The 19,474-nt window shown below is 43.2% G+C and overlaps 2 protein-coding genes across 7 annotated transcripts in view; one reads left to right on the plus strand and one right to left on the minus strand.

Moving 5' to 3' along the window:
• Nucleotides 1-419: 419 nt before the first annotated feature.
• SVIP (small VCP interacting protein) lies at nt 420-8,653 on the plus strand. 2 transcript variants are annotated; one of them, XM_073659460.1, is made up of 4 exons: nt 420-575; nt 2,282-2,356; nt 2,645-2,770; nt 8,063-8,653. In XM_073659460.1, exons 1-4 carry the CDS (start codon nt 513-515, stop codon nt 8,075-8,077), a joined length of 279 nt encoding a protein of 92 aa, XP_073515561.1. In that variant the 5' UTR covers nt 420-512; the 3' UTR covers nt 8,078-8,653. The 2 variants fall into 2 exon arrangements, with proteins under 2 accessions (XP_073515561.1, XP_073515562.1); XM_073659461.1 differs by having other exon boundaries at nt 421-575; nt 2,282-2,332.
• A 1,224-nt stretch (nt 8,654-9,877) lies between these two features.
• GAS2 (growth arrest specific 2) overlaps nt 9,878-19,474 on the minus strand; it is a 204,183-nt gene continuing 194,586 nt past the window's right edge. For all 5 annotated transcript variants that reach the window (XM_073659462.1, XM_073659464.1, XM_073659466.1 and 2 more), the window contains exon 8: nt 9,878-11,311. In XM_073659462.1, the coding sequence (XP_073515563.1) occupies nt 11,093-11,311 (219 nt within the window). In that variant the 3' untranslated portion in view covers nt 9,878-11,092. The remainder of the gene's footprint in view (nt 11,312-19,474) is intronic.

The raw sequence follows: 19,474 nt of genomic DNA on the forward strand, positions 1-19,474 counted from the left end.
CTCAATAATACAGGAGGGAAAAAAACTTGTTCCTGGGGCGCTCGATGCTGATTATGGGGAGCTCTGTGTAACGCTTACATGCAAATAACCATTGTGTGATGTGTGGAGACACTACAACTCCCAGCATGACCAAATCTCTCTATATGTGCCCATCTAGCTGTAAAGTCCCAGCAGGATGTATGGTATTCTACTAAGTTGTGTAAATGTCACTGAGGAGACACTACAACTCCCAACATAGCTTTTCCACAATGTGCACAACAATACAGAAATCTCTCTGGGGTCCTATGACATTACACAGCGCCATTATGTGTGCGCTCGTTAGATACAAAGCTAATGGACAGTGGTCTACGGAAAAATGGCGGCGGCCGGCTGCTACACCGGGGACACACCCGCAGCGCTGATGGTATACACACTGTGCTCTAGTCACCAGCACAGCTGCTTGTTATTGTGCATTTTCCCAATTCTCCACCCCTTGTTCCCGCAGAAGAGCCGAGGACTGGAAGCAGTCAGGGATGGGGCTCTGTCTGCCATGTCTGGGGGGCGCTGCAGACGATGTGGTGGAGACCCCTGACCCTGTGAGTAGTGGACCCCTCCCCCCAGGGTGTGGGGGCAACAGTGGGAAACTGGAAACTAAGCAGCTCTGCAGGAAGGAAAGTCTCCTAAATCTCAGGCTGTAGTCGTTTTCTGCAAATGTATCACCTCCTTTTTTTAATTATGCATTGATTTTACTGTCTATACAGTGTAGAATTTTTATATTTTTTTTGCATTTTTAATTTTTTCCTTTTTTTTTTTGCACCAGTTTTTTACTTTTCGCCCCTCTCTCAGGTCTGTGGGGGGCTGGAGACCACTTATCGTATATTTTGGGTATTCTGGGCATGAGAATGGCGGCCGAACTATGCGACACGTACGGAGGGCGACGTGAGTGAGGACCCCCGCACCTCTGTAACCCCCATGTGACAGAATATATGACACTTGTCCTTTTTTTTTTTTGTCTATAAAGTTAATGTATTTTCTGGTATTTTTTTTTTAACCCCTGCAATTTTGTTTTCCGACGTCACAGCCATGTAAGGTCTTGTTTTTTTTACCGGACGAGTTGTAGTTTTGGATGATGCCATTCAGTTTACTATATAATATACTGAATAATGGTAAATAAAATTCCAAGTGTGGTGACAAATAAAACGCAATTCCACCGGTGTATTTTGGGTTTCATTTTTATGGCGTTCATTGTGCGGTAAAAATGACTTGGCGACGTGATTCTCCAGGTCAGGACGTTTTGTTTTTTTTTTGCTATTTACCACACAGGAATACTAATTTTACATTTTTCTTCGTTTTTTTTTTATTTATTTTTTTTTACAGAGAATGCCAAATATTTTTTATTTGACTGAAACTTTGCTGCTTTTCTATATAACCCCCCCACAAACAAAAAACCCAATTTTTGAAAAAATTGCTTTCTTTTTTAGTCGCCACCGGAGACTTGAACCTGTGATTATTCGATCACTTGTTCTGTAATATTTTATTACATAGTGATAACCTCCGTCTCCCATGACTAAGGCCACGTTCACACCGTCAGTATTTTCCATCAGTATTTGGAAGCCAATACCAGGAGTGGGTCATAAATACAGACGTGGTGATGTGTTTTTATTGTACTTTTCCTCTGATTGTCCCACTCCTGATTTTGGCTTACAAATTCTGAATGTGTGAACATGGCCTAAGATGGCAGCAACAGAGGCCTTCAGCGGGTCCCTGGCTGCCATGGTAACCCATGGGCACCTCACGATCACTGTGCACTGGGGGCAGTAGGAGCCCGGGTCTCTGGGCACAGCACTGGGTCAGGTCGTGGACGTTCACAGATCAGGCCGTTATGTAGGTGTCTAATGGTTGGGGAGTCGGTGTTCTTGTTGCCTAGTTACAGGCACAAGATGGCCGAAGCAGCTTCATCCTGATTTCATCAATGAGCCAATCTATAATAAATGGACCTGCGATCACTTGTACAATACACTGCAGTAATGTAATGATATTGCAGTAAAATTATCCAGCCGCACACACAATTTGTACAAACACAAGGACCCTCAGTGGCTCCTCCGATACTCCCATTCATCTCTATGGAAGTCACTGGGGCAAGGAAAAAATAAAGTCCGTACAGGGGAAGACATCCACGGTAACTGGTGAATAATGTACACTGGGTGCGAGGCCGTCCTGATCCCGGGGACGTTGTCATACTCTCCTCTCTACTCACTCGTTGTATAAGTGATCGTAATAAAATTCTCCTTTTTATCTCCAGGAGCTGAAAAGACGACAATTAGCAGAAGCTGCGGAGAAAAGACAAATGGAAGTAAGAAGCCTACCTGCTAAACAGGTTGTCTGGGCATCTAATATTAATGACCTATCTCTAGGATAGGACTCCAACACCAGATTAGGGGGAGCCTGACAACCAGCACCACCATGATCAGCTGCTATTAGCTCCAAGGACGTATACCAGACTAATATGTCCTGTTATATATAGATGACTTTTCAGCTGTCTCATTATCATTACAGACAGGAGTATGACTGATCACGTCTCTACCACCGCCCCTCGTATATTGTATCTTACAAAGGTTTTTGACATGTCTTTACAAGTTTAATCCTAACTCTGTCTTCTGCGTAGGCCTCATCTCGGGGGATTAAGAATCCAACATCAGTGGATCAGAAGAAAAAGAAGAAGGAAGAAATTGACAATATGATGGCCAATTCGGCCCCCGCTGGTGGTGGTGGCGGTGGTGGGGGGCTTCGGGTACGTAGAACGACTCTGTATTCCGGATGGTTGCGTCTGGGGAAATAGAATCACATGTATCTTCAACAGTGGACAGCATAGTATTTTGGAGGGGTGCAGTTGATAGATTATATATATATCTATGTGTATATTACAGACCAAAAGTTTGGACACACCTTCTCATTTAAAGATTTTTCTGTATTTTCATGACTATGAAAATTGTACATTCACACTGAAGGCATCAAAACTATGAATTAACACATGTGGAATTATATACTTAACAAAAAAGTGTGAAACAACTGAAAATATGTCTTATATTCTAGGTTCTTCAAAGTAGCCACCTTTTGCTTTGATGACTGCTTTGCACACTCTTGGCATTCTCTTGATGAGCTTCAAGAGGTAGTCACTGGAAATGGTTTTCACTTCACAGGTGTGCCCTGTCAGGTTTAATAAGTGGGATTTCTTGCCTTATAAATGGGGTTGGGACCATCAGTTGTGTTGTGCAGAAGTCAGGTGGATACACAGCTAATAGTCTTACTGAATAGACTGTTAGAATTTGTATTATGGCAAGAAAAAAGCAGCTAAGTAAAGAAAAACGAGTGGCCATCATTACTTTAAGAAATGAAGGTCAGTCAGTCCAAAAAATTGGGCAAACTTTGAAACTGTCCCCAAGTGCAGTAGCAAAAACCATCAAGCGCTACAAAGAAACTGGCTCACATGAGGACCGCCCCAGGAAAGGAAGACCAAGAGTCACCTCTGCTTCTGAGGATAAGTTTATCCGAGTCACCAGCCTCAGAAATCGCAGGTTAACAGCAGCTCAGATTAGAGACCAGGTCAATGCCACACAGAGTTCTAGCAGCAGACACATCTCTACAACAACTGTTAAGAGGAGACTTTGTGCAGCAGGCCTTCATGGTAAAATAGCTGCTAGGAAACCACTGCTAAGGACAGGCAACAAGCAGAAGAGACTTGTTTGGGTTAAAGAACACAAGGAATGGACATTAGACCAGTGGAAATCTGTGCTTTGGTCTGATGAGTCCAAATTTGAGATCTTTGGTTCCAACCACCGCGTCTTTGTGCGACGCAGAAAAGGTGAACGGATGGACTCTACATGCCTGGTTCCCACCGTGAAGCATGGAGGAGGAGGTGTGATGGTGTGGGGGTGCTTTGCTGGTGACACTGTTGGGGATTTATTCAAAATTGAAGGCATACTGAACCAGCATGGCTACCACAGCATCTTGCAGCAGCATGCTATTCCATCCGGTTTGCGTTTAGTTGGACCATCATTTATGTTTCAACAGGACAATGACCCCAAACACACCTCCAGGCTGTGTAAGGGCTATTTGACCAAGAAGGAGAGTGATGGGGAGCTACGCCAGATGACCTGGCCTCCACAGTCACCAGACCTGAACCCAATTGAGATGGTTTGGGGGGAGCTGGACCGCACAGTGAAGGCAAAAGGGCCAACAAGTGCTAAGCATCTCTGGGAACTCCTTCAAGATTGTTGGAAGACCATTTCCGGTGACTACCTCTTGAAGCTCATCAAGAGAATGGCAAGAGTGTGCAAAGCAGTCATCAAAGCAAAAGGTGGCTACTTTGAAGAACCTAGAATATAAGACATATTTTCAGTTGTTTCACACTTTTTTGTTAAGTATATAATTCCACATGTGTTAATTCATAGTTTTGATGCCTTCAGTGTGAATGTACAATTTTCAAAGTCATGAAAAATCTTTAAATGAGAAGGTGTGTCCAAACTTTTTTCTGTACTGTGTGTATATGTGTGTATGTGTGTGTGTGTATATGTATATATATGTATGTGTATATATATAATATATAATATATATATATTAGTATGTATGTGTATATATACACATACATACACACACACTATTTGTAAAAAAATGTTTTGACGATTTCTAGAAATTTTATTATTTTTATGATGGGAGTTGCATTCCAAAGAGGAACCTTTTTTGGATATTTTTTGTTTTCTTGGTCGATGAGGTTGTTTTGTAAAAGAATATTGTCATGTATCCCCTGTGATAATGAATATTCTCGGGTCACGAGCACCCGTAATTCGTCTGTTTGCTCTGTAAATAGCAGATGAGGGGTTGAGTCACATTTCCAGTACGACTGGTTGTAATCAAGAAAGACATATTGGAAAATGATCTTAAAAAGGAAAGGAAAAAAAAATCAGAAAAATAAATAATTTTGGTGGATCTGTTACATGCTGGTAATGGGCACAGCAGCACAGAGTATTTCAGGATTCCAGTGTGATGATTTTTTTGCAAGGTAATGACTTGTCCACTCTCGTGTTAATGTTAGCCAGGACAGGGTTGTATATAATGGGGTTAGTGACAAATTACCAAGCTGAAGGATAAGCGGCGTCCTCCAGCAGCACAGAGTAATTTTAGGAGAACCGCACCGAACTGCATATTTGCTTTGCTAAAATAAATTTAAAAATCCTCAAAACGATCTTGGATCTGTCCGCGCTTTGTGATACCGTGCAATCACGGCGATTAACAGACCATGTTTTTTTCTTTTTTTTTTACCTTGTTGGCCGTCCTTTCTTGCTGCTGACACAAGGTGGCGCTGGAGACTTATCTGCGCAGATTTTCTGCCCGTGAATAATGTGTAATAGTCACGAGGAATCTTGTGACTCGTCGGGTGAGATGAGCGAGCTTTTGTGTGCCGTTCTTCTACCGCGGATGTTTGTAGGATGGATTTTCTGGCTTATATTCTTCAGGGACGGAGCCATTATCCGAATGCAGCAGCGTTCGCCCATGCTGACGAACCTTGGCCTCTTTACCACCATTAGCGCCAAAGCGGTGTGCGGCATAATATACCTCGCGCCATTATATAATATAATATTATGCAATTAGGTGCGAGGATCTAATTGAAGGTCAGGTTTCTCTGAGGATTTCAGCCATTTGTGCTGTTTACAAATTACTGATGATTTACTGGTGATGTCACTACTGCCTCCTGCTGGTTCGGCCTCTGCTGCAGTGCATTGTGGGAGATGTAGTGTAAAGTCATTGACAGTGTTGGATCCAAATCATCAAATGCATCAATATGCACATACAGTGCCTTGTGAAAGTATTTGGCCCCCTTGAACTTTTCTACCTTTTACCACATTTCTTGCTTCAAACATAAAGATATAAAATTCTAATTTTTTGGGGAAGAATCAACAACAAGTGGGACACAATCGTGAGCTCGAGCTGTTTTGCAAGGAAGAATGGGCAAGAATTTCAGCCTCTCGATGTGCAAAACTGATAGAGACATACCCCAAGAGACTTGCGCTGTAATCGCAGCAAAAGGTGGCGCTACAAAGTATTAACTCAAGGGGGCCGAATAATATTGCACGTCCCACTTTTCAGTTTTTAATTTGTTAAAGTTTAAAATATCCAATAAATTTCGTTCCACTTCACGATTGTGTCCCACTTGTTGTTGATTCTTCCCAAAATATTAGAATTTTATATCTTTATGTTTGAAGCCAGAAATGTGGCAAAAGGTAGAAAAGTTCAAGGGGGCCAAATACTTTCACAAGGCACTGTATATATCTGGTTGGGATGTAGATGTTGATAGGAATGATGGCGTTTTTCAGGTGTGGCGCAATTAAAAAAATGTATGTGTGGGATTTATTTTTTTTACATACAGAAAAAGTGCTTCACTGTTGCAAAACTCTATTATTGTAGCGTTCTCCTGCTTGTTTAAAAGCAGATGAGCTGTAATACCAGTCACATCCTAGAGTGGCGCTGTGTCTGGAACAAAAGCAGATTTTGATTCACAGCTTTTCCTTTTTATTTATACATACGCTGGACAGAAGTATTAGACCCCATTGCTTCCTCATTGATTTCAGGTTTTACATTCTGCCTCATTGCCTCCCGGTGTATAACATCTGTCCCCGTGGCCTCCCATCCTCCCCTGGTGTATAACATCCAGCCCCTCGGCCCTCTCCCCCCCTGGTGTATAACATCCTGCCCCCTTAGCCCCCCCAGTGTATAACGTCCGGCCCCTTCGGCCCTCTCACCCTGGTGTATAACATCCAGCCCCCTCCCATGGTGTATAACATCCTGACCCCTTAGCCCCCCCGGTGTATAACGTCTGGCCCCTTTGGCCCTCCCCTCCCATGGTGTATAACATCCTGCCCCCTTAGCCCCCCCAGTGTATAACATCCGGCCCCTGCGGCCCTCTCACCCTGGTGTATAACATTCAGGCCCTCTCCTCCCATGGTGTATAACATCCAGTCCCCTTAGCCCCCCCGGTGTATAACGTCTGGCCCCTTTGGCCCTCCCCTCCCATGGTGTATAACATCCTGCCCCCTTAGCCCCCCCGGTGTATAACGTTTGGCCCTCCCCTCCCATGGTGTATAACATCCTGCCCCCTTAGCCCCCCCGGTGTATAACATCCGGCCCCTGCGGCCCTCTCACCCTGGTGTATAACATTCAGGCCCTCTCCTCCCATGGTGTATAACATCCTGCCCCCTTAGCCCCCCCCGGTGTATAACGTTTGGCCCTCCCCTCCCATGGTGTATAACATCCTGCCCCCTTAGCCCCCCCCGGTGTATAACATCCGGCCCCCTCGGCCCTCCCCTCCCATGGTGTATGACATCCTGCCCCCTTAGCCCCCCCCAGTGTATAACATCCGGCCCCCTCGGCCCTCTCCTCCCATGGTGTATAACATCCAGTCCCCTTAGCCCCCCCGGTGTATAACGTCTGGCCCCTTTGGCCCTCCCCTCCCATGGTGTATAACATCCTGCCCCCTTAGCCCCCCCGGTGTATAACATCCGGCCCCCTCGGCCCTCCCCTCCCATGGTGTATGACATCCTGCCCCCTTAGCCCCCCCGGTGTATAACATCCGGCCCCCTCGGCCCTCCCCTCCCATGGTGTATGACATCCTGCCCCCTTAGCCCCCCCAGTGTATAACATCCGGCCCCTGCGGCCCTCTCACCCTGGTGTATAACATTCAGGCCCTCTCCTCCCATGCTGTATAATATGTGACAGACTGGCCCGTGGTGCAGAGCTCACTGATACCAGCGCGGACCTGTGAGTGATATTATTGAGTAGTGGAAGGAACTGCAGCAACTCAGCCACGAAGTGGAGACCCCGCAACGTTACAGAGCAGGGGGCCGAGTGCTGAGGAACAGAGGGCAGAAAAGTCACCACCGCTCTGCACATCCCATGAGGCATACCTATCACTATAGGACCCTCCTGGAGGTGGGTGGTGGAGGGTGCACTTACTTTTCTCCATAGTGCGGAGCAGACTTTGCCTTATGATTTGGTTTGTGGTGCTCACCGCCTCCGTCTCTCTCCGCAGTGGCAGGTCGGCTAAGGCTTATGGAAGACAACAGCCTGATGCAGATATGATTCATGGGAACCTTCCGTTGTCTGGCTTTTGCTATTTGCATTCGTGGATCGAGAAGACGTTGGCGCAGCCATGAGTTCTTGCAATATTCGGTTTTGCTGTCGGATGAAGGCAGCTGAGATCTGTTTCTAACACAATTCTCCATAATTCAGAGGGCCTGGACATGTAACATACAGCGACTTGCAGAGCTATTCTTTAGTATTTGTAGAAAAGTTACATTTACAAATTTTATGTTGTTTCCGCCTTCTCATACCCCTCCCCAAAATCACAGGCACTATTAATATCAGGGATGTAGTCTATCAACTCGCCAGCAGGTGGCAGCACTGAGGCATGAAGGATCTTGTGTCACAAGCTTGGGCTGGGGAACAATTCATCCTACAAGTGGCTGCTAACGTGTCTGATTGTGGCTGTGTCGGGGATATGACTTTTTGCAACGTACAGGGTTATCAAAGGTCTGGGGATGATGTTCAGCTTTCATATTTATATGTCGATTTTATTTAAATGGGATTAATTATATTAAATTAACCTTTGATTGAAAAAAAAGGAGTCGGGCGATCCTTCATTATTTGTATTGTTTCTAAGCAGTTCCACAATTTGTGACACGTGTGAACGTAACCTGAAAGACCATGCACCCTAAACCTATTCTGTATTGTTCATTTGTATCCGTAATGCAAAGTTAAGCAGCTTTCTACCTTGTCTCATTTAGAACTTTCCGACATTTTGCTGCTGCCAAGTCTAAGTCCTTTAGATGAGTGCTCTGCATAAAAGATACAAATCTGTCAGAGCACCTGTTCCTGACAGCGCTTTCTGCTTTCTTCTCCCTTCTCTCTGTTAGAATCATTTTACTCCCTTCTTACTGCAATCTCTATCTATATAAGGAATGGAGAGAGGGGGTAAAGTATCTAAAGGTTTCTTGGAGGGCAGAGAAAACAGGTTATAGATAAGATGGAAAGGAAACAAGTGCAGGTTAGAAGCTGTACTGATATGAGCTAATGAAGATAAAATCAGAGAATGTTGGAAGGGACCTCCAGGGTCATAGTGTCCATCCCTCTGCTCAATGCAGGATTCACTAAACCATCTCAATAGAATCATAGATGAAAGCACCTTGGCTACACACAGACATCATATCCAGCCTGTATTACTTGGAGAGACACTCACCTAAGAGAAAAATCTGAAACTTGGATAACGCTGCAAACTGCATATCAGGGTTTGAAATTGAATGAAGAAATGAAGATTGCAGCCTAAAACATGTGTTACCATCATTAATAAAGTTACACTAATATATGTAAAAATATTTTTTTGCATGTCAAAGATGCCCACAGCTTTTAAAATGAATATACAACATTTAATCCCTGCACCGTGGATTCATTCTATGCAACTTTTCAGTTTTTTGGTTTTTTTTTTGCTATTTTCTATGAATCATCACCTAAAGCTAAGTTTACACGGAGTTATTTTTTTTTAAAGTTTTGTTTTTGCAGATCCAAACCCCTCTTCAAGAACACTTGGAAATGTTGTACTATTCACTTTTATGGAAATCCACTTCGCTTTTCATACATAGGTTTTTTTTGTTACCTTAAAAAAAAAAAAAGGCGAAGATCACCGATAATATCCCAGCATTAAGTTTACAACCAGGAAACGAAGAAAAAAAAAAAAAAAAAAAGCTGGGATCTGATTGGTTACTACCGTACACACCTCTTGTATAAAGAACCAATAAGACACAGGAATCTTTCAATCAAAAAAAAGAATAATCAAACTTTATCAAAATTAGTCACAAATTACAGAATTCGCTATAATACTGCCCAAAGCAATCCAGCACATGAGTAGACACAACAAAAATAGAAAAAGGACAAAATATTAATGACAATATAAAAAAAACCGCAAATCAGGGTGCTTCCGCTTCTCACGCACTATTCTGAGGTTTCGGGTTATTTTTATGCATAAAGGTAGAGAATTATTAAAATACAGGGAGTGAATATGAAGAATCCCCCCCCCCAAAACACAAAAAAATCTCCAGTAAATGAGTCCTTGAGTTGTCCTCTTCTGTATGCTGCTCCTATGTGTCTCCATGGTAACAGACTACAATCAAACTCTGTAGTCAGATCCTGCATATTCAGTAAGCTAACAGGACAGCGAGGACACATAGGGGCGGCAGGGTCCGACCACACAGTTAGTCCTCATTCAGACGATTGTAATCTGGACACTTTGTTCTACTTGTATCCCGTCCTGATTGCGAATTTCCCAACTTCGATCCCTATGATACCATAAGTTGGGATCATAAAAATTGTGTCTGAGTCAGAACTAGTATTTGTACTGCAAATGCTAAACTGTGCATGCATTATGACCTCCTGAATGAGTCCTTGGTCTATAACCATGACCATGTATCGATTGGTGCTGCGTACACAAAACGGTGTGAGCTTTTAAACTGAATTTTATTATTATTTTTTTTTTAAATCAGATGTTTAGGAACAGTTATAGTTTTTTTGCAAACATGGACATGCCCTTTAAGAAATTGAGTCATCAGGGGCAAATTGAGGGGTCTGTGGGTGATGCGACGTGATGCTATCCAGCAGGCACATATGCGGACTTATACTGACCACTTAAAATGGAAGTTCATTGCCTGACGGGGATGGAACGGAAGCTTTAGGACCTTGACAGTAGCCCGGGCATTGGGCACTGCCCTAATACCCGGCCCTTTGGTCTGGAACTATCGTATCAACTGAGGGGTGGGATATAATCACCCGCACAATTCCATCCTAAACTCACAAAAATATCATATAATTTACAGAAAAATAACTTTTTGGAGCTTATTCTCCGCTTTTTTTCGTAGAGAAGATAAGTCGCGGAGAAGGAAACGGATCGTGCAGCTAATACTGGTATCATTGGCAGTAATCTATCCGAGCTCAGCATCTCCTATGGTGCAGCGAAGGCTTCTTTACAAGGACCGGCGACTCTAAAGGAGGGGAGGGGGTCGACCTTGTGGTCTCACTTTATCTCCTTTTTGGATTTGTAATGGGCGGACACCACCAGGTAGGTATCGGGGCTCATATCTTTGATGGTGGGAGACTTGTTCTGGATCGGTGAGGTTTTTCCGTCCACGCGGGATATTTGCAGCATTCTGCAGGGGTCGTGTTTGAGCAGATATCCGGCAAACGTCTCCCACCCTCCTCCTACACGAACCATCACGTGTTTGTTGTGGAGCATCTGGAAAGAAACAAATGGATTAGAAAAGTTAAATTTTTTTCTCCACCAAGTTTTTCGATCTGTTGTATGAACTTTTATATGGGGGAAGGGAAGCGACAACTGTTCTAAGTAGATATCTGGCTTACAAAAGAGAAAGCCGCTGACTGTCACGTGGGTTGGCGGCCTATCTCAGGAAGAACAATGTGATTGGCTGTCTGAAATCAGACGTGCCCGATCGAGATCTTCCCTGACCATCAGTTGTCTGGAGCCCTCATATACTTAAGGGCTCATACGACCCTATAACTTGGACAAGTGATATCTGATGGATGGTACTTATCCCTATATTATTCAATATGACTGTGCACATATCCGATTTTTTTCATCAGACTGAGCGGTCGAAGGAAAAAAGTCTCAGCATACACGATTTGCCTCTGAGAATCATTCATGTCTATGGGTCCGTGGAAAATATTGGACCTCACTCGGATTTTCATGGACAGACTGAATGGAAAAGATGGAGAATTAGAGAAGATGGATCGATTAGAGAATATAGATATTAGACAGATCAGATCAAGAGAAAACAATATTAGATACATGGACAGATCGTAGATAAATAGACAAAATAGGAGATGGATAGATGTGTGAGAACTAGACAGATACAGATCAGATTGATAGACAGATATACATAAATATCTGGAGATACTTTTTCTCTAACATTTATCAGCTACATATAGATATTAGATATGTGATAGATGTTAGATACATAGATAAATATTAGATGATAGATATGATTTAATATTAGAGAGATAAGTAGATATATAGATGGATCGGAGATGATAGATATAACAGGACATACTAGATCTAACAAATATTAGCGAGATAGATACATAGATAAATAGAAATAAGATCAAAAAGAAAGATATATAAACTAGATAGATGCATAAATATCAGAAGAATACATATATATGAGATAGATGGATCAGATACATACATAGATATTGGATGAATGCATAGAAATGAGATGCATTAGATAGATATGCGATAGGTACATCGATAGATACAGTCATGACCGAAAGTCTTGGCACCCTTGAAATTGCTCCAGAAAATTAAGTATTTCTCCCAGAAAATTATTGTAATTACACCTGTTTTGTTATACACGTTTATTTCCTTTGTGTGTATTGGAACAAGACAAGAAAAAAAGGCAAATTGGACATAATTTCACACAAAAACTCAAAAATGGGCCGGACAAAATTATTAGCATCCTCTCATATGTGAAGGTGCCTTCTCCCAATAGCAGTTTTAAGCTCTCTCCACAGGTGATCAATGAGATTTAGATCTGGACTTATTGCTGCCACTTCAGAACTCTCCAGTGCTTTCTATCCATCCATTTCTGGGGGCTTCTTCAAGTATGTTTGAGGTCATTGTTCTGCTGGAAGACCCTTGACCTTGGACACAAACCCAGCTTTCTGACACTGGGCTCTACATTGCCACCCAAAATCCTTTGGTAATCTTCAGATTTCATGATACCTTGTACACAGTCAAGGCACCCAGTGTCGGAGGCAGCAAAACAACCCAAAAACATCTTTGAACCTCCACCATATCTGACTGTTGGTACTGTGTTCTTTTCTTTGTAGGCCTCATTCCATTTTCAGTAAACAGAATGATGTGCTTTACCAAAAAGCTCTATCTTGGTCTCACTTGTCCACAAGATGCTTTCCGAGAAAGATTTTGACTTGCTCATATACATTTTGGCAAACTGCAGTCTAGCTTTTTATGTCTCTGTGTCAGCAGTGGGGTACTCCTGGGTCTCTTGCGTTTCATTTAAATTTAAATATGGATGGATAGTTTGCACTGACACTGATGCAGCCTGAACCTGCAGGACTGCTTGAATTTCTTTGGAACTTGATTGGGGCTGCTTATCCACCTTCTGGACTATCCTACGTTGCAACCTTTCATTAATTTTTCTCTGCTGTCCACGTCCAGGGAGATTAGCTACAGTGCCATGGGTTGTAAACTTCTGTTGCGCACCGTGGAGAAACGAGCATCAAGATCTCTTGAGATGGACCTGTAACCTTGAAATTGTTGACATTTTTGAACCATTTTGGTTCTCAAGTCCTCACACAGTTCTCTTCTCCTGTTTCTGTTCTCCATGCTTAGTGTGGCACACACAGATACACAATGCAAGATTGAGTCATCTTCTCCCCCTTTTTTATCTGGTTTCAGGTGCAATTTCCATATTGCCCACACCTGTTACTTGTGACAGGTGACTTTGAACAAGCATTACATGCTTGAAACAAAGTTGTTTACCCACAATTTTGGAAAGGTGCCAACAATTTTTTCCAGACCATTTTTGGGGTTTTGTGTGAAATTATGTCAATTTGCCTTTTTTTTTCTCGTTTTTTTTTTTTTTGCGTTGTTCCAATACACACAAAGGAAATAAACATGTGTATAACAAAACAAATGTAATTGCAATAATTTTCTGGGATAAATACTTCATTTTCCGGAACAATATCAAGGGTGACAACACTTATAGAAAAAAATAATAATAAAAAAAATCTATATATGATTGATACAGTCTGTAGATATCAGATGAATAGACAAAGAGATGAGATGGATCACAAAGATATATTATATACTGTAGATAATAGATAAATTGATAGATGTGAGATCAGAAGATAGATCAAATTGATATGGTGTGTATATATACAGTACAGACCAAAAGTTTGGACACACCTCATTTAAAGATTTTTCTGTATTTTCATGACTTTGAAAATAGTACATTCACACTGAAGGCATCAAAACTATGAATTAACACATGTGGAATTATATACTTAACAAAAAAGTATGAAACAACTGAAAATATGTCTTATATTCTAGGTTCTTCAAAGTAGCCACCTTTTGCTTTGATGACTGCTTTGCACACTCTTGGTATTCTCCTGATGAGCTTCAAGAGGTAGTCACCGGAAATGGTCTTCCAACAATCTTGAAGGAGTTCCCAGAGATGCTTAGCACTTGTTGGCCCTTTTGCCTTCACTCTGCAGTCCAGCTCACCCCAAACCATCTCGATTGGGTTCAGGTCTGGTGACTGTGGAGGCCAGGTCATCTGGCGTAGCACCCCATCACTCTCCTTCTTGGTCAAATAGCCCTTACACAGCCTGGAGGTGTGTTTGGGGTCATTGTCCTGTTGAAAAATAAATGATGGTCCAACTAAACGCAAACCGGATGGACTAGCATGCCACTGCAAGATGCTGTGGTAGCCATGCTGGTTCAGTATGCCTTCAATTTTGAATAAATCCCCAACAGTCTCACCAGCAAAGCACCATCACACCTCCTCCTCCATGCTTCACGGTGGGAACCAGGCATGTAGAGTCCATCCGTTCACCTTTTCTGCGTCGCACAAAGACACGGTGGTTGGAACCAAAGATCTCAAATTTGGACTCATCAGACCAAAGCACAGATTTCCACTGGTCTAATGTCCATTCCTTGTGTTCTTTAGCCCAAAAAAAGTCTCTTCTGCTTGTTGCCTGTCCTTAGCAGTGGTTTCCTAGCAGCTATTTTACCATGAAGGCCTGCTGCACAAAGTCTCCTCTTAACAGATGTTAAAGAGATGTGTCTGCTGCTAGAACTCTTTGTGGCATTGACTTGGTCTCTAATCTGAGCTGCTGTTAACCTGCGATTTCTGAGGCTTGTGACTCGGATAAACTTATCCTCAGAAGCAGAGGTGACTCTTGGTCTTCCTTTCCTGGGACGGTCCTCATGTGAGCCTGTTTCTTTGTAGCGCTTGATGGTTTTTGCAACTGCACTTGGGGACACTTTCAAAGTTTGCTCAATTTTTCGGACTGACAGACCTTCATTTCTTAAAGTAATGATGGCCACTCGTTTTTCTTTACTTAGAATTTGTATTATGGCAAGAAAAAAGCAGCTAACAGTCTATTCAGTAGGACTATCAGCTGTGTATCCACCTGACTTCTGCACAACACAACTGATGATCCCAACCCCATTTATAAGGCAGGAAATCCCACTTATTAAACCTGACAGGGCACACCTGTGAAGTGAAAACCATTTCCGGTGACTACTTCTTGAAGCTCATCAAGAGAATGCCAAGAGTGTGCAAAGCAGTCATCAAAGCAAAAGGTGGCTACTTTGAAGAACCTAGAATATAAGACATATTTTCAGTTGTTTCACACTTTTTTGTTAAGTATATAATTCCACATGTGGTAATTCATAGTTTTGATGCCTTCAGTGTGAATGTACAATTTTCAAAGTCATGAAAATACAGAAAAATCTTTAAATGAGAAGGTGTGTCCAAACTTTTGCCTTTTGGTCTGTACTGTGTGTGTGTATGTATATATATATATATATATATATATATATATATATATATACACACTCCTCAAAAAAATAAAGTGAACACTTAAACAACAGAATATAACTCCAAGTAAATCAAACTTCTGTGAAATCAAACTGTCCACTTAGGAAGCAACACTGATTGACAATCAATTTCACATGCTGTTGTGCAAATGGAATAGACAATAGATGGAAATTATTGGCAATTCTCAAGACACCCTCAATAAAGGAGTGTTTCTGCAGGTGGGGACCACAGACCACATCTCAGTACCAATGCTTTCTGGCTGATGTTTTGGATGTTGGTTGTGTTTTCACACTTGTGGTAGCATGAGACGGACTCTACAACCCACAGTAGTTGCTCAGGTAGTGCAGCTCATCCAGGATGGCACATCAATGCGAGGTGTGACAAAAAGGTTTGCTGTGTCTGTCAGTGTAGTCTCCAGAGGCTGGAGGCGCTACCAGGAGATTGGCCAGTACACCAGGAGACGTGGAGGGGGCCGTAGTAGGGCAACAACCCAGCAGCAGGACCGCTACCTACGCCTTTGTGCAAGAAGGAACAGGAGGAGCACTGCCAGAGCCCTGCAAAATGACCTCCAGCAGGCCACAAATGTGCATGTGTCTGCACAAACGGTTAGAAACCGACTCCATGAGGATGGTATGAGGACCCAACATCCACAGATGGGGGTTGTGCTCACAGCCCAACACCGTGCAGGACGCTTGGCATTTGCCACAGAACACCAGGATTGGTAAAGTCGCCACTGGAGCCGTGTGCTCTTCACAGATGAAAGCAGGTTCACACTGAGCACATGTGACAGACGTGACAGAGTCTGGAGACGCTGTGGAGAGCGATCCGCTGCCTGCAACATCCTTCATCATGACTGGTTTGGCAGTGGGTCAGTAATGGTGTGGGGTGGCAATTCTTTGGAGGGCTGCACAGCCCTCCATGTGCTCGCCAGAGGTAGCCTGACTGCCATTAGGTACCGAGATGAGATCCTCAGACGACTTGTGAGACCATATGCTGGTGCGGTTGGCCCTGGGATCCTCCTAATGCAGGACAATGCCAGACCTCATGTGGCTGGAGTGTGTCAGCAGTTCCTGCAAGATGAAGGCATTGAAGCTATGGACTGGCCCGCCCGTTCCCCAGACCTGAATCCGATTGAGCACATCTGGGACATCATGTCTCACTCCATCCACCAACGTCACGTTGCACCACAGACTGTCCAGGAGTTGGCGGATGCTTTAGTCCAGGTCTGGGAGGAGATCCCACAGGAGACCATCCGCAACCTCATCAGGAGCATGCCCAGGCGTTGTAGGGAGGTCACACAGGCACGTGGAGGCCACACACAATACTGAGCCTCATTTTGACTTGTTTTAAGGACATTACATCAAAGTTGGATCAGCCTGTAGTGTGTTTTTCCACTTTAATTTTGGGGGTGACTCCAAATCCAGACCTCCATTGGTTAATAAGTTTGATTTCCATTGATGATTTTTGTGTGATTTTGTTGTCAGCACATTCAACTTTGTACAGAACAAAGTATTCAATGAGAATATTTCATTCATTCAGATCTAGGATCTGTTATTTGAGTGTTCCCTTTATTTTTTTGAGGAGTGTATATATATATATATATATTTATTTTTTTTAAATGGAGAGATATAAGAGATATCTATTATCTGTGTATCTGTAAGATCGATCTATGCAAGATACAGATATTGGCATCATTGATTTATAGACAGATAATCTGGTCACTATCGTCAGATGACGTCTTGTCCGTGTCGGGGGTCACGTCGGCTTCGGGTATAATTAATGGAGGTTGTGAATCTGATCGAACATTGTGTTCACTTTTTAGCCGGCTGATCCGAGCGCAGGAGATCTCAGCGGGCGCTGCCTGTTCAGCCGAGCCGCACGTAGCCTTGAGGATGAAGTGGTTTCCATGACAACCGAGGGTCGGCCGAAGACTTGTAGATTATTTATGAGGATAAAACGCAGGCAGGGCGAGCTGTAATCTTATGCCGTTTGCCGCAGAGCTTATAAAAACATAAAAAATAAATAATAACCTCGTCGCAGAGCTTCTGAATTTAGAAAATATGACTATGGTGACCGATGCAGCTGACAGGGCCACACTGCAATGGCCGCCATTAGTGCTGTGGAGAATGGGGCAGTGGAAGAGCGTGAAAATACCAGAGTGCCTTTTATTGGCAACGATAGAGGGGTATCTGCCCCCCAGCACAGAATCCTTCCACTACTCGGCCTTCTGGCGTCACACCAGGCAACCAGGTCCGTTCCTCACTAGCCTCCCCTCTGGGTACTTGGAATCGCTCCCTGGCATGTCAAATTTATCATGACCCCAAAATAATTTTTCCTGTCATAAATACAAATGGAAAACCACTAAATTATAGTCATATTCTGGCCAAATAACACCACAATGCAGACTCAAAAAATGGCGAAAAAACATTGGGAAAATACCCAGTTTTCACACTGGCCACTAGAGGGTGCACTTCCTGTTCTGGAAGTCTCACTTTTCAGCACTGCCGTGAACCTCTCACTTCTTTGACACTATTTTAATCTATGGATCCCCTTTCATCCCAGCTGCTATATAATGACAGTGCTGCACTCCCTATAGGGTGCGTCTGCCTCCAGTAGGTAGTAAAAAAAAAAAAAAAGTTAAAATATAAAAGATTAAATAGATAATTAAATATTTCATAAAACTACCATTATTACTGTTAGGCCAGATTCACACATGGCAGCTTTGTGGTGCAGATTTCATATTGCAAATCCGCAGCAATTTACGGTACATTACAAATGATCAAAATCCCATAAACACGTTCCAGAATAAAATCCACATGAAAATGACAGCGAGGTGAAGCCTCATACCTGCAGCGTGCTCATACCTGTAACACACGCAGATTCGTTGTGGATTTGTGAACAAATATGCTGCAGAAATTTTCCGCAACTTATGAACACGGTCTTATGGTCCAGACATTATGTACCTTTGTGCATTACCTTATGTTGCCACTATGAGGCGCCATATTCCTGCCTAGAATTCATATTGTTATACGTGTAAAATTGGAAGTACAATACGGGCCTACAGCCATCCCTACAACCTGGTCCTATAGAAAGGTGACTTGTATGGTCGGTCTGGCTCAGACGGACGCAACATGGTCGCATTTTGGTGTCTGTATTATGAATGCAACACCCTGAACCCAGCTAGGGTACCGCCAATGGAGATAGGCAACACAACTGCTATAGGGCCTGTCAGCTGGGGGTAAGGAGAAGTGCCAAATGTACCAGCCACCTGCCTGGCATCCGTTTACTTCTCCGACATCGGCCATATACAGTGGGGAAAATAAGTATTTGATACACTGACGATTTTGCAAGTTTTCCCACCTACAAAGAATGGAGAGGTCTGTAATTTTTATCGTAGGTCACTTCACCTGTGAGAAACAGAATCTAAAAATAAAAAGCAGAAAATCACACTGTATGATTTTTAAATAATTAAATTGCATTTTATTGCATGAAATAAGTATTTGATCACCTACCAACAAGCAAGAATACTGCCTCTCGCAGTGTGTGTGCAAACCTGGTCAAGAACTACAGGAAACGTCTGGCCGCTCACAGGCATCACGTGACCCCCGGCTGCAGCCGGCTCTGACATCCGCTGATGTCACGTCATGGTTCCGGATGCAGCCGGGGGTCCCTCTTCTGCATTCCACGGTGGATGCCAGCCTGTAGGTGGGGTTACCCCACACATCACACCTACCGCGCGCTCTCCCTCTCCTCATTCATTGGGAAAGCGCACGGTGGATGCTGGGTGTGACGTGCGGGGTAACCCCGCCCACAAC

The sequence above is a fragment of the Phyllobates terribilis genome, unplaced genomic scaffold, assembly GCF_046119375.1.
Source record: "Phyllobates terribilis strain yellow unplaced genomic scaffold, ASM4611937v1 Scaffold_13__5_contigs__length_258822181, whole genome shotgun sequence".
NCBI lineage: Eukaryota > Metazoa > Chordata > Amphibia > Anura > Dendrobatidae > Phyllobates > Phyllobates terribilis.

Bases quoted from the DNA above. Each gene is read 5' to 3' on its own strand.
- SVIP (XM_073659460.1), top strand. From the start codon at position 513: ATGGGGCTCTGTCTGCCATGTCTGGGGGGCGCTGCAGACGATGTGGTG. The intron at 576-2,281 runs GTGAGTAGTGGA...TTTTATCTCCAG, and splicing joins TGGTGGAGACCCCTGACCCT to GAGCTGAAAAGACGACAATT. The intron at 2,357-2,644 runs GTTGTCTGGGCA...TCTTCTGCGTAG, and splicing joins GAAGCCTACCTGCTAAACAG to GCCTCATCTCGGGGGATTAA.